General features: G+C 41.3%; 1 protein-coding gene across 2 annotated transcripts in view; it reads left to right on the top strand.

Annotated features, from left to right (window-relative positions):
* Positions 1 to 13,532, top strand: part of NEURL1 (neuralized E3 ubiquitin protein ligase 1) — a 164,166-nt gene extending 150,634 nt beyond the window's left edge. For both annotated transcript variants that reach the window (XM_075257525.1, XM_075257526.1), the window contains exons 4-6: positions 7,908 to 8,588; positions 11,836 to 11,982; positions 13,069 to 13,532. In XM_075257525.1, coding sequence (XP_075113626.1) covers positions 7,908 to 8,588; positions 11,836 to 11,982; positions 13,069 to 13,310 — 1,070 coding nt within the window. In that variant the 3' untranslated portion in view covers positions 13,311 to 13,532. The remainder of the gene's footprint in view (positions 1 to 7,907; positions 8,589 to 11,835; positions 11,983 to 13,068) is intronic.
* The last annotated feature ends 780 nt before the right edge of the window (positions 13,533 to 14,312 follow it).

The following is a 14,312-nucleotide window of genomic DNA, read 5'->3' on the forward strand; positions in this document are numbered from 1 at the left end:
TGGTTGGCGTCAGACTTATGTCTGCTGAAAACAGATCAGAATTTCTAGATATTGTTGGGTGGATGTGGCCTAAAAATCCCCGTGCTTGGCATGATCAGCCATTTTTGGCCAATCGTTGGACAACTTGCACAGACCCACTATATTATCGGATCATATAGTTTATTTAATGTTAATATAGCAGAAAAAAAAATCAGATTATAACTATAAAAAATGGCACATGAACATGCAGAAATCCTATAGTTATAAATGACTTTAGAACAGAGATTTACAATAGTACTTTGGGAATTTTGATATTGATTTTTATTTCACAAATACTTAGTAAATCTTCCAAACAAATCCAGTAGTAAAGTACAAACCAATACAGATAACGCTGGGTTCACACTAGTGTTCGGCTCTCCGTTCTCAGGTTTCCGTCTACTGCATGCAGAAGACGGAAACCTGTCATGCTGAGACCGGCCGTGAGCGCCGGTGAGCGTTTTATGCTCTCCGCAACAAAATTGTTTTTTTCAAATTGGACACAGAGTACTGCATGTCCGACTCTGTGTCCGTTTAAAAAAAAACGGTTTCGCTGTGGAGAGCATAAAACGCTCAAATGAATGGGTATTAAAGTGTCCTGCAGCTTTCCGTCTCATGCCCTGTTTTGTGCAGAAAACGGAAAACTGCAAAACGGAGTCCCGGGCGCAGATGTGAACAAGCCCATAAATGGCTCCATCCATGTCTGGTAGTAGCCGTCTAGTCTTTTTTTGGCAACATAAATGTCAGGGGTGTTCCCCAGTGTGTGTTTGTATATAAATATACACATAAAAAAATCCCAAAGGGATAAGTAAGTAAACAGTATGCAAAATCCAGTTTGCACCTGTGAGCCCAGGGCGGCAGATGCTGCAGGCGTGGATATTCAGGACCAAGCACGTGGCTCAGGAGAACGACAGTGGAAAATTTAGAGCTCTGGATGGGAGGGATGAAAATCTCAATCTCATCATGTACGTGCATAGCCATGGAAACAGCCTTCCAAGTGTGTGTTTCACAGTGACAAAGGTGGTGGGAGTCTGTCTCTTAGAAACCACTTAAATGCCAACAAAAGGTACATGTTTATCTTCCAGGCCTGACCCTCAGCTGCCGGGCCTTTGTCTCCACATTTAAAGCATGGCATTCTCTCTGTCTGTGAGCGTGGACACTGGCGACGAGAACAGATGTTTCCGATGAACAGCAAATAATTTGTATTGCTGGGATTATCTGCAAAGAGGCACATTTTATTTTATAATGGGTTTGTTCCCTATAAGCAGGTCTCCTTGACATTTATTAATGATTGGGCTTATCAGCAGCAGGAAAACTGTATAGAAAGGAGTAAAAAGTGTGACTGTACCCGGCTCCAACTGCTCGACACGTACAGTATGAGGCACACACAAAACTGCAAACAATTCAGTGCGTAGGCAATGCTTTAGGCATACCGTCCAGTAGAATCACAAGGACTGTACCTGGATTTTTAGTGACTTGAGTTTGGACCTTAAAGAGAATGTGTCGCCAGGAAATGAACTTTTTTTCAATCACATTTTTATGCTAAACTTATTTTTTTTTAAGAATTTTTGGGGATGTTTTTAGTTTTCCATATTAATATCTATATTTAAAAAGAAACTCCTAATATAAAACTTGCAATTCCAACTTTTACCACTAAGCTTAAAACATTCCTGTTTCCTATAGAAAGACTATGGGCCATAGACACATTGGCTAGGAGCAGATCCAATTCACTTGTATGGGAGAGTTTTCTAGGCATTCTCTGTGACCTTAGCAAAGATGATTGCACACAGAGGGGGTAAATAAGCTGTGACCTCATCTTATGTGACTGGCGGATTCTGTGTCTTATCTACATATACAGGATAGCTATGATCATCAGTGTGCTGATAAGTGAGGTGACTGATGCGTCAGCATATTATATGGCCTAGTGGACAAAGTTAGAACTGCAGGAATTTTAAGATTAAATATACATAGCATGAAAAAATTGAAAAACCTAATTTCTGGTGACAGATTTCCTTTAAGTGGTCACTAGATACTTAGACTTAAGCTTACTCAACTTAGCCTCATGTAATAGTGCATGTGATTTTGGACTAAAATGTAATTTATAAATATTTTCTACCAAAAAAAAAAAGCTTCTTTAAGGTGTCTGCCACAAGGTGTCTCCCTTCTTGCTAATTTGCCATTCACTCCCTGTTATTAGGGAAGTTCTGTCTATAGAAATGAGCAGGCTCAAGACAATACACCAGAAGTGAAGTGGGAAGGACAAGTCTCTCTTAATGTTAGATGCTAGAATGGAATGGGTAAAATCAGTTGCTGCCTAGTATGGATCCAGCAGGTGGCGTTGCCTCCTGTAACTGTTAGTATAAAAGACCACCTGCTGTATCCATCACCATCTGCTATAAGGAGAATCTATGTACTTCTGACTAGCTGCTTGCGTTATGGTTGATGGAATGTTAGTCATAGACATCAAGCAGCTTTTCAGTTGTGCTGAGATTTCACTCTCTGTGTCGTGGATCTTTTTAGATGCATCATAACCTGGATTTGCAGTCCAGTGTCCTTGAATCTCCTATATCATATTCTTTTGGGATTTTATATCTGTTTGCTATTTTACAGTTGTTCATGTTAGTAAAACTGCATGTGAAGAGACCAGTAGTAGTAATAATGGATGGGGGAGGAGGGCAGACTGCTCTATATTGCCCCTTGCCTAAGAATGATATGTAATGTGCTTCATCTATAATGAGGCCATAAACTGCAGAAAACACATGTGAAGGCTTTTACAGCCAGATAACAGATTGCCCAGCAAAACCCTGACAGACTCAGTTACCCCATAACAATCTTTGTGTCCTACTGCAGACAGGGAGAGGGAGGCTCCTGCTACAGCCAGTTGTCTTACAACCAGACACATGATGGTGGAGAGGTGGAGGGACAACATTGACACACACAGAAAACTACTTTGTGTCTTAGTTTTAATTGCGATATGAGCCAAAATCTAGTATTAATGGAAAGACTGAGATTAAGAGAAGTACTACCAAGATATGTTTGTTATAAGTTGGACTTGATGGACTGGTATCTTCATCCAACCTCATCTACTATGTAACTGTTAGAGTTCGAGGCTTAGTTCTCCTGTAACCATTATCAGCATTGCTGTAACTAAAGTCTAAGCTGCTATAGATGACAGATCTAACATGCCATGTACTGAAACAATGACTGCAATCATTTTTCTATGTAACACCCTCTTCTGTCTATCAATTTATCTATCATATGACATTTGTCTCCTGTTTTGGTGACCACATGGTCTATTGTCCTCCTAGTAGACTGTGGGGGCCACAAACAATGATTCCCATAGGTACCTGAAAGAGAGGGAATAGGGCATGGAGGCTTCACCCATGAAGTGGTTAGATGTGGGGATAACACTTGGGCCGATGCTGAGCATTGCTCACATTGCTCACCATTGTTACACAGCCGGATGAAAACCTCTATTGAGATAAACAATCATTTATACAGTTGTTTTGTCCCCGTAGGGGTTGGATTATCCACTTATTACACGGGGGATGTGCTGCCAATTTTTTTTTGGCTAGCAAAAAGTTGTGTTTAGACGATAAATGAACATTTACTGGTTTGTCATCTAATCACTGCCCAGCTTACATTGTCTGCCAAAGCAAAGATCTTGAAAACTATTTGGCAGAAATTTATACCCAAAGTATAGTAGAAAATAGCAAAGGTAAAATGTTATTAGAAAGTGGGTCATCTGTCCCCATATTTCTACTGTCCTATATGATGGAAGTATAACGTATCTACTTCATACTAGGTGGGGTTGTGCAAAGTGGACAGTCTCTTAATCAGACAAATAACTTCCTTAGTTAAATATGAAAATGCTCGCAGGAAATCGGCCATATAAATCATATATGGACACGTCTAGCCTGAGGTCACTCTCCTTAGTGCTAGCTTAGTGTCCATGAATAATATACGAAGGCATCTTTTATATTTGGGATCGGGCTGCATTGATGGGTTGCCCAAATGACCTTTGTCCCATTGTCCAAGCATTGAAGTCGCTTTCTCCTAGCCAGAGAATAGTCGCTGAAATGCTGTACTTATTTCTGGTGCTGGTCTTTCTGTAGTGTGGAGTCTGACATTTCATGGGTAAGAATAGAAGCAGTTCAGAGTAATATAGCTGCATGGATCCGCTCCATGTAATAAATAGCCTCTTTATTCGGCTTTGAAGACAGTACATGATTAAATGGAGTTAAATGGCCCCTGACTGAGATCTTTTTATAGACGCCATGAGTAGAGTTTGCATTCATTCTAGCTAGTAAACAAATTAACAAGACTCTTCAATGCCAGTCAGCATCTCTTATAGAGCTCGAGCTCGCCAACCTTTGCAGAAGACACGTGGATCTTTAATTGATTATACACTAATATCTTTACAAGAAGCATATACTTAACGTCCAGAGATTGAGTTGAGGAAATCAACCCTTTACTATGGCCAAGTACAGATCACAAGAGGAGCACTACAGAGCTCTGTAATGGAGAGGGTTACGTGTCGGGTAGCCGCCCGCTGGGAATCAGTCTAAAAAAAAAAAAATAGTCATCAAAAAATGGACGCAAAGTGTTACACAGCACATACAATAATCCTTCTTTTTCGATGGATTAGTCAATGGATATCCATCAAAAAGTGTCTGTTTTTGGCAGATCCATTTTTTGTCTTTACTTTGAGCATGAGCAAAGAAAAATGAAAACAGATTGCAAAACAGACACAAACAAATTACTATCCATTGGTAATCCGTGTGTCCGCCTACCATAGACCTCAATGTTAGGGTCCATTCACACGGAGTAACGTGCCGCGTGATGTAGCTCATATACGGCATGTGAGACTTTGCACGCCGTAAAAGCTCCCATTGATTTCAATGGGAGCCGGGATCGTATACGCCGCGTTATTTTGCGGCCGTGATTTTGCAACATCTCACACGCCATATACACTCACCGGCCACTTTATTAGGTACACCTGTCCAACTGCTCGTTAACACTTAATTTCTAATCAGCCAATCACATGGCGGCAACTCAGTGCATTTAGGCATGTAGACATGGTCAAGACAATCTCCTGCAGTTCAAACCGAGCATCAGTATGGGGAAGAAAGGTGATTTGAGTGCCTTTGAACGTGGCATGGTTGTTGGTGCCAGAAGGGCTGGTCTGAGTATTTCAGAAACTGCTGATCTACTGGGATTTTCACGCACAACCATCTCTAGGGTTTACAGAGAATGGTCCGAAAAAGAAAAAACATCCAGTGAGCAGCAGTTCTGTGGGCGGAAATGCGTTGTTGATGCCAGAGGTCAGAGGAGAATGGCCAGACTGGTTCGAGCTGATTGAAAGGCAACAGTGACTCAAATAGCCACCCGTTACAACCAAGGTAGCCAGAAGAGCATCTCTGAACGCACAGTACGTCGAACTTTGAGGCAGATGGGCTACAGCAGCAGAAGACCAAACCGGGTGCCACTCCTTTCAGCTAAGAACAGGAAACTGAGGCTACAATTTGCACAAGCTCATCGAAATTGGACAATTGAAGATTGGAAAAACATTGCCTGGTCTGATGAGTCTCGATTTCTGCTGCAACATTCAGATGGTAGGGTCAGAATTTGGTGTCAACAACATGACAGCATGGATCCATCCTGCCTTGTATCAACGGTTCAGGCTGGTGTTGGTGGTGTCATGGTGTGGGGAATATTTTCTTGGCACTCTTTGGGCCCCTTGGTACCAATTGAGCATCGTTGCAACGCCAAAGCCTACCTGAGTATTGTTGCTGACCATGTCCATCCCTTTATGACCACAATGTACCCAACATCTGATGGCTACATTCAGCAGGATAATGCAATGCCATGTCATAAAGCTGGAATCATCTCAGACTGGTTTCTTGAACATGACAATGAGTTCACTGTACTCCAATGGCCTCCACAGTCACCAGATCTCAATCCAATAGAGCATCTTTTGGATGTGGTGGAACGGGAGATTCGCATCATGGATGTGCAGCCGACAAATCTGCGGCAACTGTGTGATGCCATCATGTCAATATGGACCAAAATCTCTGAGGAATGCTTCCAGCACCTTGTTGAATCTATGCCACGAAGAATTGAGGCAGTTCTGAAGGCAAAAGGGGGTCCAACCCGTTACTAGCATGGTGTACCTAATAAAGTGGCCGGTGAGTGTATGTGCCACATCACGCGGCACGTTACTCCAGGTGAATGGACCCTTAAGAAACAAAAAAACAGATTTGTCGCTGTCTGTCGTGTATGCTTATTTTTTGGATGGAGCAAAAGTGCTGCAAGTCTGACTTTTGTCTCTGTCCAGAAGAGCGGCTATACGGCGGATACGCACCAAGTGCACATTGGCGGAGGCCTTTAAAAACCCATTGGAATCAACAACCCGTTCTAATCCATTTTTATGATCTTTCGACGGATCCCAGAAACTCATTACCAGCAGAGACCACAAGACAAATGTGAACCCAGCCTTAGAAAATAAAAATGCACTGATACTTTTGTGGCTCCTCCCCTCTATTCTTGCTTCGGGCGAGCCGTCCCCTCACCTACTCTGTTTGTATACACTGGGATGCGCATGCGCATTGCACACAGTGAAGTAAGCGGTAAAGTTACATTGATGGAATCACAGCCACTCTGTATACAGGGTAGTGGAGGTGTAAGCCAGAACGGCGCAGGAACGGAGAGAAGGATTCAGGTAACGGTGCATTTTTATTTTCTACCTCCTGTATTAAACTTGATATTCCTGGACAACCCCTTTAAAGGTGGTTAAAGCTGATAGAATTTATTGTTCTACTGTAGCATAATAGGATGTTGTAAATTCATAACAGCAGGAAACATAGGATGCTTGAAATGGGCAGTAGGTTATCTGCAAGTGGACATCCCCTTTAACTGTGTGCTCCTATAGATGACGGATATTAGAGTCCAGCATCTGGACACTCTCCACTTTCCCTTGTGTTTATGTTACAGTCACTTTACTGCTTAGTCATCAGTAAAAATGTGAGGTCCTCAAGTTGAAAATTTAGCACGAAGGAGATCCCGGGGACAGAGCAAGAAACCCGCCAGACACTAATAAAACAGAACATAGTGAGATTTAAGATTACGTTCTAGGAACATTCTTATATCCAGAGCTGCGGGGCTCATGTTCAGCTCCACATTAAGCAGACAGCATTTAACTGAGCATGTAACATACCTGGCTCTTATCTGGAGAGTGTCTGGTTAGAAGAGACCAACTTCTAGTCTCCAATTTCAGTTTAGTAGTTTGCCAGTTTTCAGCGCTACTAAAGTAACTCTGTGAATGTTCCTGTTAGATTCATTTCAGAAAACATTATCTAATGTCCGTAATGCAAAGTTACAAAGTGTCGAAGAACAATCTATGTGTGTAACACTATAAAATCCATCAACAATATATAAAAATTCACTGATATATATAGATTCTGCTCAGTTTTACTACATCTCTTCTACTAGTCAAAAATACCTTCTCCATACACAGTGAAAGCAAACTATAAATTACATCTCACTGCCTCCCCCTTCTGGTGATCCCCACAGTGTCTGATAAGATGAGCCCACTGCCCACTCTGGCGCATGCGCATTGCACACAGTGAAGCAATGGTCAGTACCACTGCACAAACGTGGCACATGGCCAGTGACATGAGGCATACTGACTATAGCTTCACTGCATGCCATCCCTTGGTGGGATTCTTAGATCTTTGAATCCTAAGGTCACCGTTGCGCAAGCGCTAGTATGACACAGAGGTTTGAGCCCAATGTGTTCCCTTTAGCATTCTCCATATACATGTATGCATCTTTGCATTTCACAAATGTTTATATATAATCTTCTAATTCTGATTTTTGTTTTGTATCTACAGATAGTGAGATCATCCCACCTGACTGTGTTCGGCCAAGATCTTTCACCGCCATCCCCCGTCCATCCCTACGAAGAGAAACAGAAGATACTCGCTTGTCCGTCAGCTTGTGTGACCTGAATTTACAGGAAGAAAACTTTCAGTCCATGACAGCAATGTGTCCTATTCCACAGAACTCTCTCAACTCACAGCATTCCCACTTACTTCCGTCACAGTTGGAGAGTGATCTCCGCTTTCATCAGCTCCGAGGGGCCCATATCAAGACTTTAGATGACCAAACTGTGGCCAGGCTGGAGCACGCTCGAGAAGAACGGACTTTAGTATTCACTAATAGATCACTTAGAATAAATGAAACCATCTTTGTGAAGATAAACAAATCCAATTCCTCAAGGTCCGGTAGTCTGTCTTATGGAGTGACGTCTTGTGATCCCAGCACTTTGAGACCAAGTGACCTTCCATATAACCCAGAGTCATTGGTCGACAGGAAGGAGTTCTGGGCCGTGTGTCGAGTGCAGGTTCCTCTTCAGAGTGGAGACATCTTGGGGTTTGTGATAAACACAGAAGGTGAACTACACTTGAGTCATAATGGTGTCAGTACTGGAATGCAGGTCTGCGTGGACTGTTCTCAGCCTTTGTGGATGTTCTTTGGTCTACATGGCGCCATCATGCAGATACGTATATTAGGTAAGAGCCTTGTTTTGAAAATTGTAAAATCTAAAAGGTAAAGCTATGTATTAAATTTCAAGGAAAACTCATAGGGGGGATTTGTATAGCAATTTGTGGCATTATACAAATAAGTAATTTCCAACATTATTTCCTTTTGCCATTTTTCAATCACGGTGGCTCAGTGGTTAGCACTGCAGCCTTGCAGCACTGGAGTCCTAGGTTCAAATCCTGCCAAGGGCAACATCTGCAAGGGGTTTGTATGTTCTCCCCGTGTTTGCGTGGATTTCTTCCGGGTACTCTGGTTTCCTCCCACACACCAAAGACATACTGATAGGGAATGTAGATTGTGAGCCCTATATGGGACCGTGACTGACAATATCTGTACAGCGCTGCGGATTATGATGGCGCTATATAAGTAAACATAATAAATAATAAACATGTGAAAAGTTGGAGGGGCAAATATATTTTCAACAAAATTACTAAAGGGAACTAGGCAGGAGGTTTTGAACTATTAAAGGGGTAGTCTGCAGAAGTGTTACTTAAGCATCCCTGGGACCAGGTTAGTGTGATGGACCCAAGGCTTCACAACCTCCATGTGATAAGAGGCATCGTCCGCTTCTCCTCCTACAATAAATTACCTGTGATAACAGGAAAGGAGGACGGGGTAGCAACCTGAGGAGGATCCATCGAAAGCATCCCCAGGATCAGGTAAATAAATGAATACTCCAGTATTGTGTCCTAAATTGGCTTACAGTAAGCCTGTCCTCTACAAAGTTGTTAAAGGTAGGGACACACGTTCAGTATACCCTGGCTTCTCTGTGCATGCAGTGGGGTAAAAGGTAGTCCAATAAGATGGACAGATACACCATAGGCAGATCTGAGGCACTAAACCACTACTTCACACTGACAAACCTCTGTATAGGTTTCCTTTAAAGTTTAAGCCAAAAATGTTTCAAAACAGCCTAACAAAGACACCTTAACCTGCACGTCTTAATATATTGTTATTGCATTCTGTTGCACTTGAGTTTAAAAGGGACACTCAATGAGCTTAAGAAACATCACTGAACTGCAAACCCTACAATAGCTGTCTACTGTACTCCTTATTCTTCTTTCACCTTCTTTAATAAGTCACACAATCACAGTCTAACCACATTTTTCTATCATGGGTTACTGTGCAAACAGAAGGTCTCTTTTCAGATACTATTGTGAACTACCATGTGACCTCAGTCCCTCCCTACCTTTCCTGTCAAAATGCCTTTGTATGTTTAAAAAAATATATTTCTTAAGCATACGATGTACTGCCATACATAGATTTATCTCTCTATACCAATAAATTATATATGTAAGGAAAAAGTACTACTGAAGTTTGGTAAGAGTAAAACCTCCTGTTGCAAATAGTGGAGCTAGGGGCTCAGTAAATCGAGTATCCTGGGTTCAGAACCTGGATCATACCTAATGAAAAATAAATAAAATAAAACTTTAAATATATGCAAACTACTAATCAGTATTCATTGCACTACATCATAGGGTAGCGAATACTAATATGCCGGGTGAAAGTGAATGTTCACCTGGTCACATGCCTGTATATCTCCTACTAAGTGAATAGGGGTAAGCGTGTCCATTTAATGCAGGATCAGTTCTACAAATCCATACGCAGTTAGCCCCACCTAGAGGTGACTGCATGCAGCCACAGTTATAGCATTTTTCAAGTCAGTAAAACAATGCATATACTTATTCATGTATTTGCATATGTATTATGCAAATACATAAACTTATGGTGACATTAACTTTAATACTGATGTAGTACTTTTGGGGGCCTTTCGGTGAGGAGTGAGTCCCTATAACGCCCTGTGTAGCGCCAATAGCAAGTGCTATAAGACTACTGGAACTGAAAGGGGTTTACATGATTATAGCGCAGGCAATACTTATACATGTTATACAGCCAGCCATTGTTACATTCATTGCCTTTTTGTGACTATGAAGCCATTAGTAGTTATGAGATAATAAGTCAGTAAGTAAAGACAAAACCCTGACGCTTAACAACACGCAGCCTTGAGTAGTATATGAGATCTCGGTGGCATCTCTTTAATAATGCAGTTGCCTTCCTATATATTATTTACAACGTCTGATAGATATTAGTGGCTGGTAATGAAGGCTGAAAACATTACATAAACCTAAAAGCGAGAGCTGGGAAGTAGAAGTCGCAGGCAGCGGCATGCAGTGAACAAACATAATGTAGCGTGGAATGCTGTAGAAGAGAGACATGTACAGTACACGAGACAGCATGTGACTGCCGCGCTCACCAGGACGCCAACAAAGATCCAGTATCTCAGTTTTCATTGATATTTATGAGGACGGGTGCAGACATTACTGCAAGGACAGAGCAACAGGGCAATAGGAATGGTACCTGTAGGTCACAGCCTGTGTCTCTAGGACACCTGTGCCTAATTTCAGAAACAATACTAACTTTTTTGGTCTAGGCTGGGCTTTCATCATGCATTTTTTACTATGACATTGCAACCAAAATGAACCATAACCCCATTTCGATATAAAATGGAGGCGCCTGCTTTGTGCCGCCACAATTTTTATATTTCTAGTCAAGGACAAAATGATTTCCAGCAGCAGTGACAAACCTCATACGTATATACTGAAGCATGAGATGAGCCTGATCGTACTTGTCACGGTCCATTAGGAAGTGCTAGTTGTTATTTCCATCTATAACCCTCTGTAATAATTGATTATGGAGATACGGTCGGTGTAGTCATCTTTGATATAATCCCACTGTTCTCAATGGGTTTTCACTGGACCAGCTGCCTCTGGGGATTACTCACAGAGCTGCTTCCTTGTCACTCATCTACTGGAGAGACCATTGGTAGGGTTTGCTGTAGGCGCTAAGGCCAATGTAGAGGTGCAAGGACATATTCTAGCAATTGGGCCCAGATGAGACTCTCGACACTCCGATATGGTACTATATTTAGAGGCAAGATATAATATGTTACGTGACAATGGTCGCCAACACCACTAGTCCAAAGCCATCATGTATATGTTATAGAGTAGGGACTATACTATGCTTAATATTGTGCCTGTCCTGGAACAAGTGGAGGCTGATATAGAAGGTACTCAATACCCAACAGGCTTTACAAATATGAGAAGTTAAAGGGTTACTTGCAATAAATCTATTGAGGACATATCCATAAAAAAGAACCATAGCCATAGAGCTCTGCTAAAAAGTATTAAATAATAATTCTACTGCATTTCTTTGCAGGGTCCACACTGGCCACTGACCTCAGAGAGCCGTCTACTCCAAGTTCTCCGACGTCTGCACCAAACAGCCCCACAGCTCTGTGCAGCGGCAGTTCTGATTCTGTGCTCAACTCTAGTGGTCCAGGACCCCTGTGCAACTCAATAAATGGTGAGTGCCAAATTCACACTGTAATATTGACAGAAATGCATATAGAGACAGACATCGACATCTATATCTGAGGAGAGCAAAGAGTGATCATAAAATATATGGAATTATATCAGAGGCTGGTTGTCAGATCCTATATCCTCAGTATAATCGCACAAGTACATTAGATGATATACAGGAGGTCCGGAAAGTAAGTACACAAATGAAAGGGTGGACTGTAGCCGGTATAGGAAGTGGTTTTTTTTATTAATGAACATGTGACTGGAAATGCACCGTTGTGGCGCTGCAGGTAGACCGAGATGTCGGTTTCATATCCCTCGTTGCTCCATATGGAAAGATTAGAATATAAGATAATAGTTTAAAAAAATTATTTATACTCAAGCTTGCTGACTTTCCCAGGACTTCTAGAAGATCACTTGAATCTAGAGAGTCCTCTCAGACACCAATAAAATGCATGAAAGCCTTCAGTCTTGATCCCTATTCCACCCAGTTTTCACAAAAGTGGCACAGGAGTAAAAATAAAATGACAAATTGGCATAGATATTTTTTTTTTATGTAGATTGTGAGCCCTATATAGGGATCACAATGTACTTTTTTTTTTCCTATCAGTATGTCTTTGTAGAATGGGGAAATCCACGCAAACACAGGGAGAACATACAAACTCCTTGCAGATGATGTTCTTGGTGGGATTCAAACCCAAGACTCCGGCCACCGTGTTACCCCAGATATGGGCCTTGTGCTAAAGATGCCTCACATCTAGAACGATTTTCTGGTATACATGAAATTGTAAACAGTTTCCTGTATAAATAAGGTGTCAGAATAATTGTGCTGGTCTATGGACGTCCACTCAAGGCTCTAATACAGTTGCACTGTGTGTTTGACCTATGCTTATACACGAAACACTGTGTGCATCGGAGGAGCAGAGCGGGCATCACAATAAGGCAGTTTCTTCTTGTCCTACTTTCAAAAATGCTAATTTACTGTATTTCCACTTATTCTGCTGTGCTAAATATAATCCTACTTTATATAAATATACTAGTGGCTAATATGGTAACCTACATAATGTTTCTCTACTAAATTCCCATACAGGAACAGCTCCAAACTCCCCAGTGAGCATGCCCGAGTCACCGATCTCACCATCTGTCTCAGGATCCTGGAGCGATGAGTGTACCATCTGTTACGAGAACCTGGTGGACACGGTCATCTACTCCTGTGGACATATGTGTTTGTGCTACACATGTGGCCTGAAACTCAAGAAGATGAACAATGCCTGTTGTCCTATCTGCAGACGTCTCATCAAAGACATCATTAAGACATATCGCAGTAGTTAGGGCAAAGAAGAAACCAACTCCATCTTCTACGACCTTTTACAATTTTTTTAAAGATAATCTTGAAGAGGCACTTAAATCTGACAGTGTCCGTAACGTTTCAACTCTATAAAGTTAGCGATTCTGGAAAACAAGATATCAGGGAAGCATAGTCTTGTGATCATCCATCATTCTTTTGAAGACTTTGTATGGAGGTTTGATATGGATCACTGGAGTTTTTGGATTTTTTTTTTTTAACAATCAAAATCGAGATCTGGCAATCTTATCGGAAAAAAAAAAATTGGAGATCCTGGAGGCCAATTCTCATCATCAAGAATTTAAGCAATAGTTGCTAAGAACACCGGAAGTTTGTCAGAAGAGACAGTGACCTTTTCATGGTGTGTAGGTGTCTATATAGATATTGGAAACTTTTTGTGTTGCAGATTACCACCTAGAAAGGTTTGAGCCATAGTGGATTTACCAATGTTTTTTATGTCAACAAAAATTAGTAACCGGTACATATTTAGATGAAATATGTGATAGCTTTGGTCCATTGCAATGTGTATCGTGCTGCTCATGTAACTCGTATTAGACACTTTCATAACAGTGAAGGGTAGATGAATATTTGGGTAATCATGACCATCCGATATGTCTTGAGCCCCACGCCAACAAGTTACTTACTTATCTTCCAAATCCCTGAAGTGCTGATGATTCCTAATAGGACGTAGACAAAAGGGGAAATCGATTACACAGGAAATGGAAATCCGAAAAAAAACAGGTGCTTTCCCCAAAAAAATTTACATTGACCACATTTCCAGGTCAGGCTGGTCAAAATGTTTTTGATTTTTGTATTTCAGTATAGGCATGATGTGAAAAAAAATGCATTAGTCGATAATTTATGGGCCATGTATATACCTATGTATCTAGAACATTTGTGGAGTCGACACTTTGAAAGAATTTAAATTTAAAGTAAATCGACCTAAAAGTTTTACACAAAGTTTTCAAAAAGTTCCTTTAAATATCCTG

Source organism: Leptodactylus fuscus, chromosome 10 (genome assembly GCF_031893055.1).
Source record: "Leptodactylus fuscus isolate aLepFus1 chromosome 10, aLepFus1.hap2, whole genome shotgun sequence".
In the NCBI taxonomy this organism is placed as follows: Eukaryota; Metazoa; Chordata; class Amphibia; order Anura; family Leptodactylidae; genus Leptodactylus; species Leptodactylus fuscus.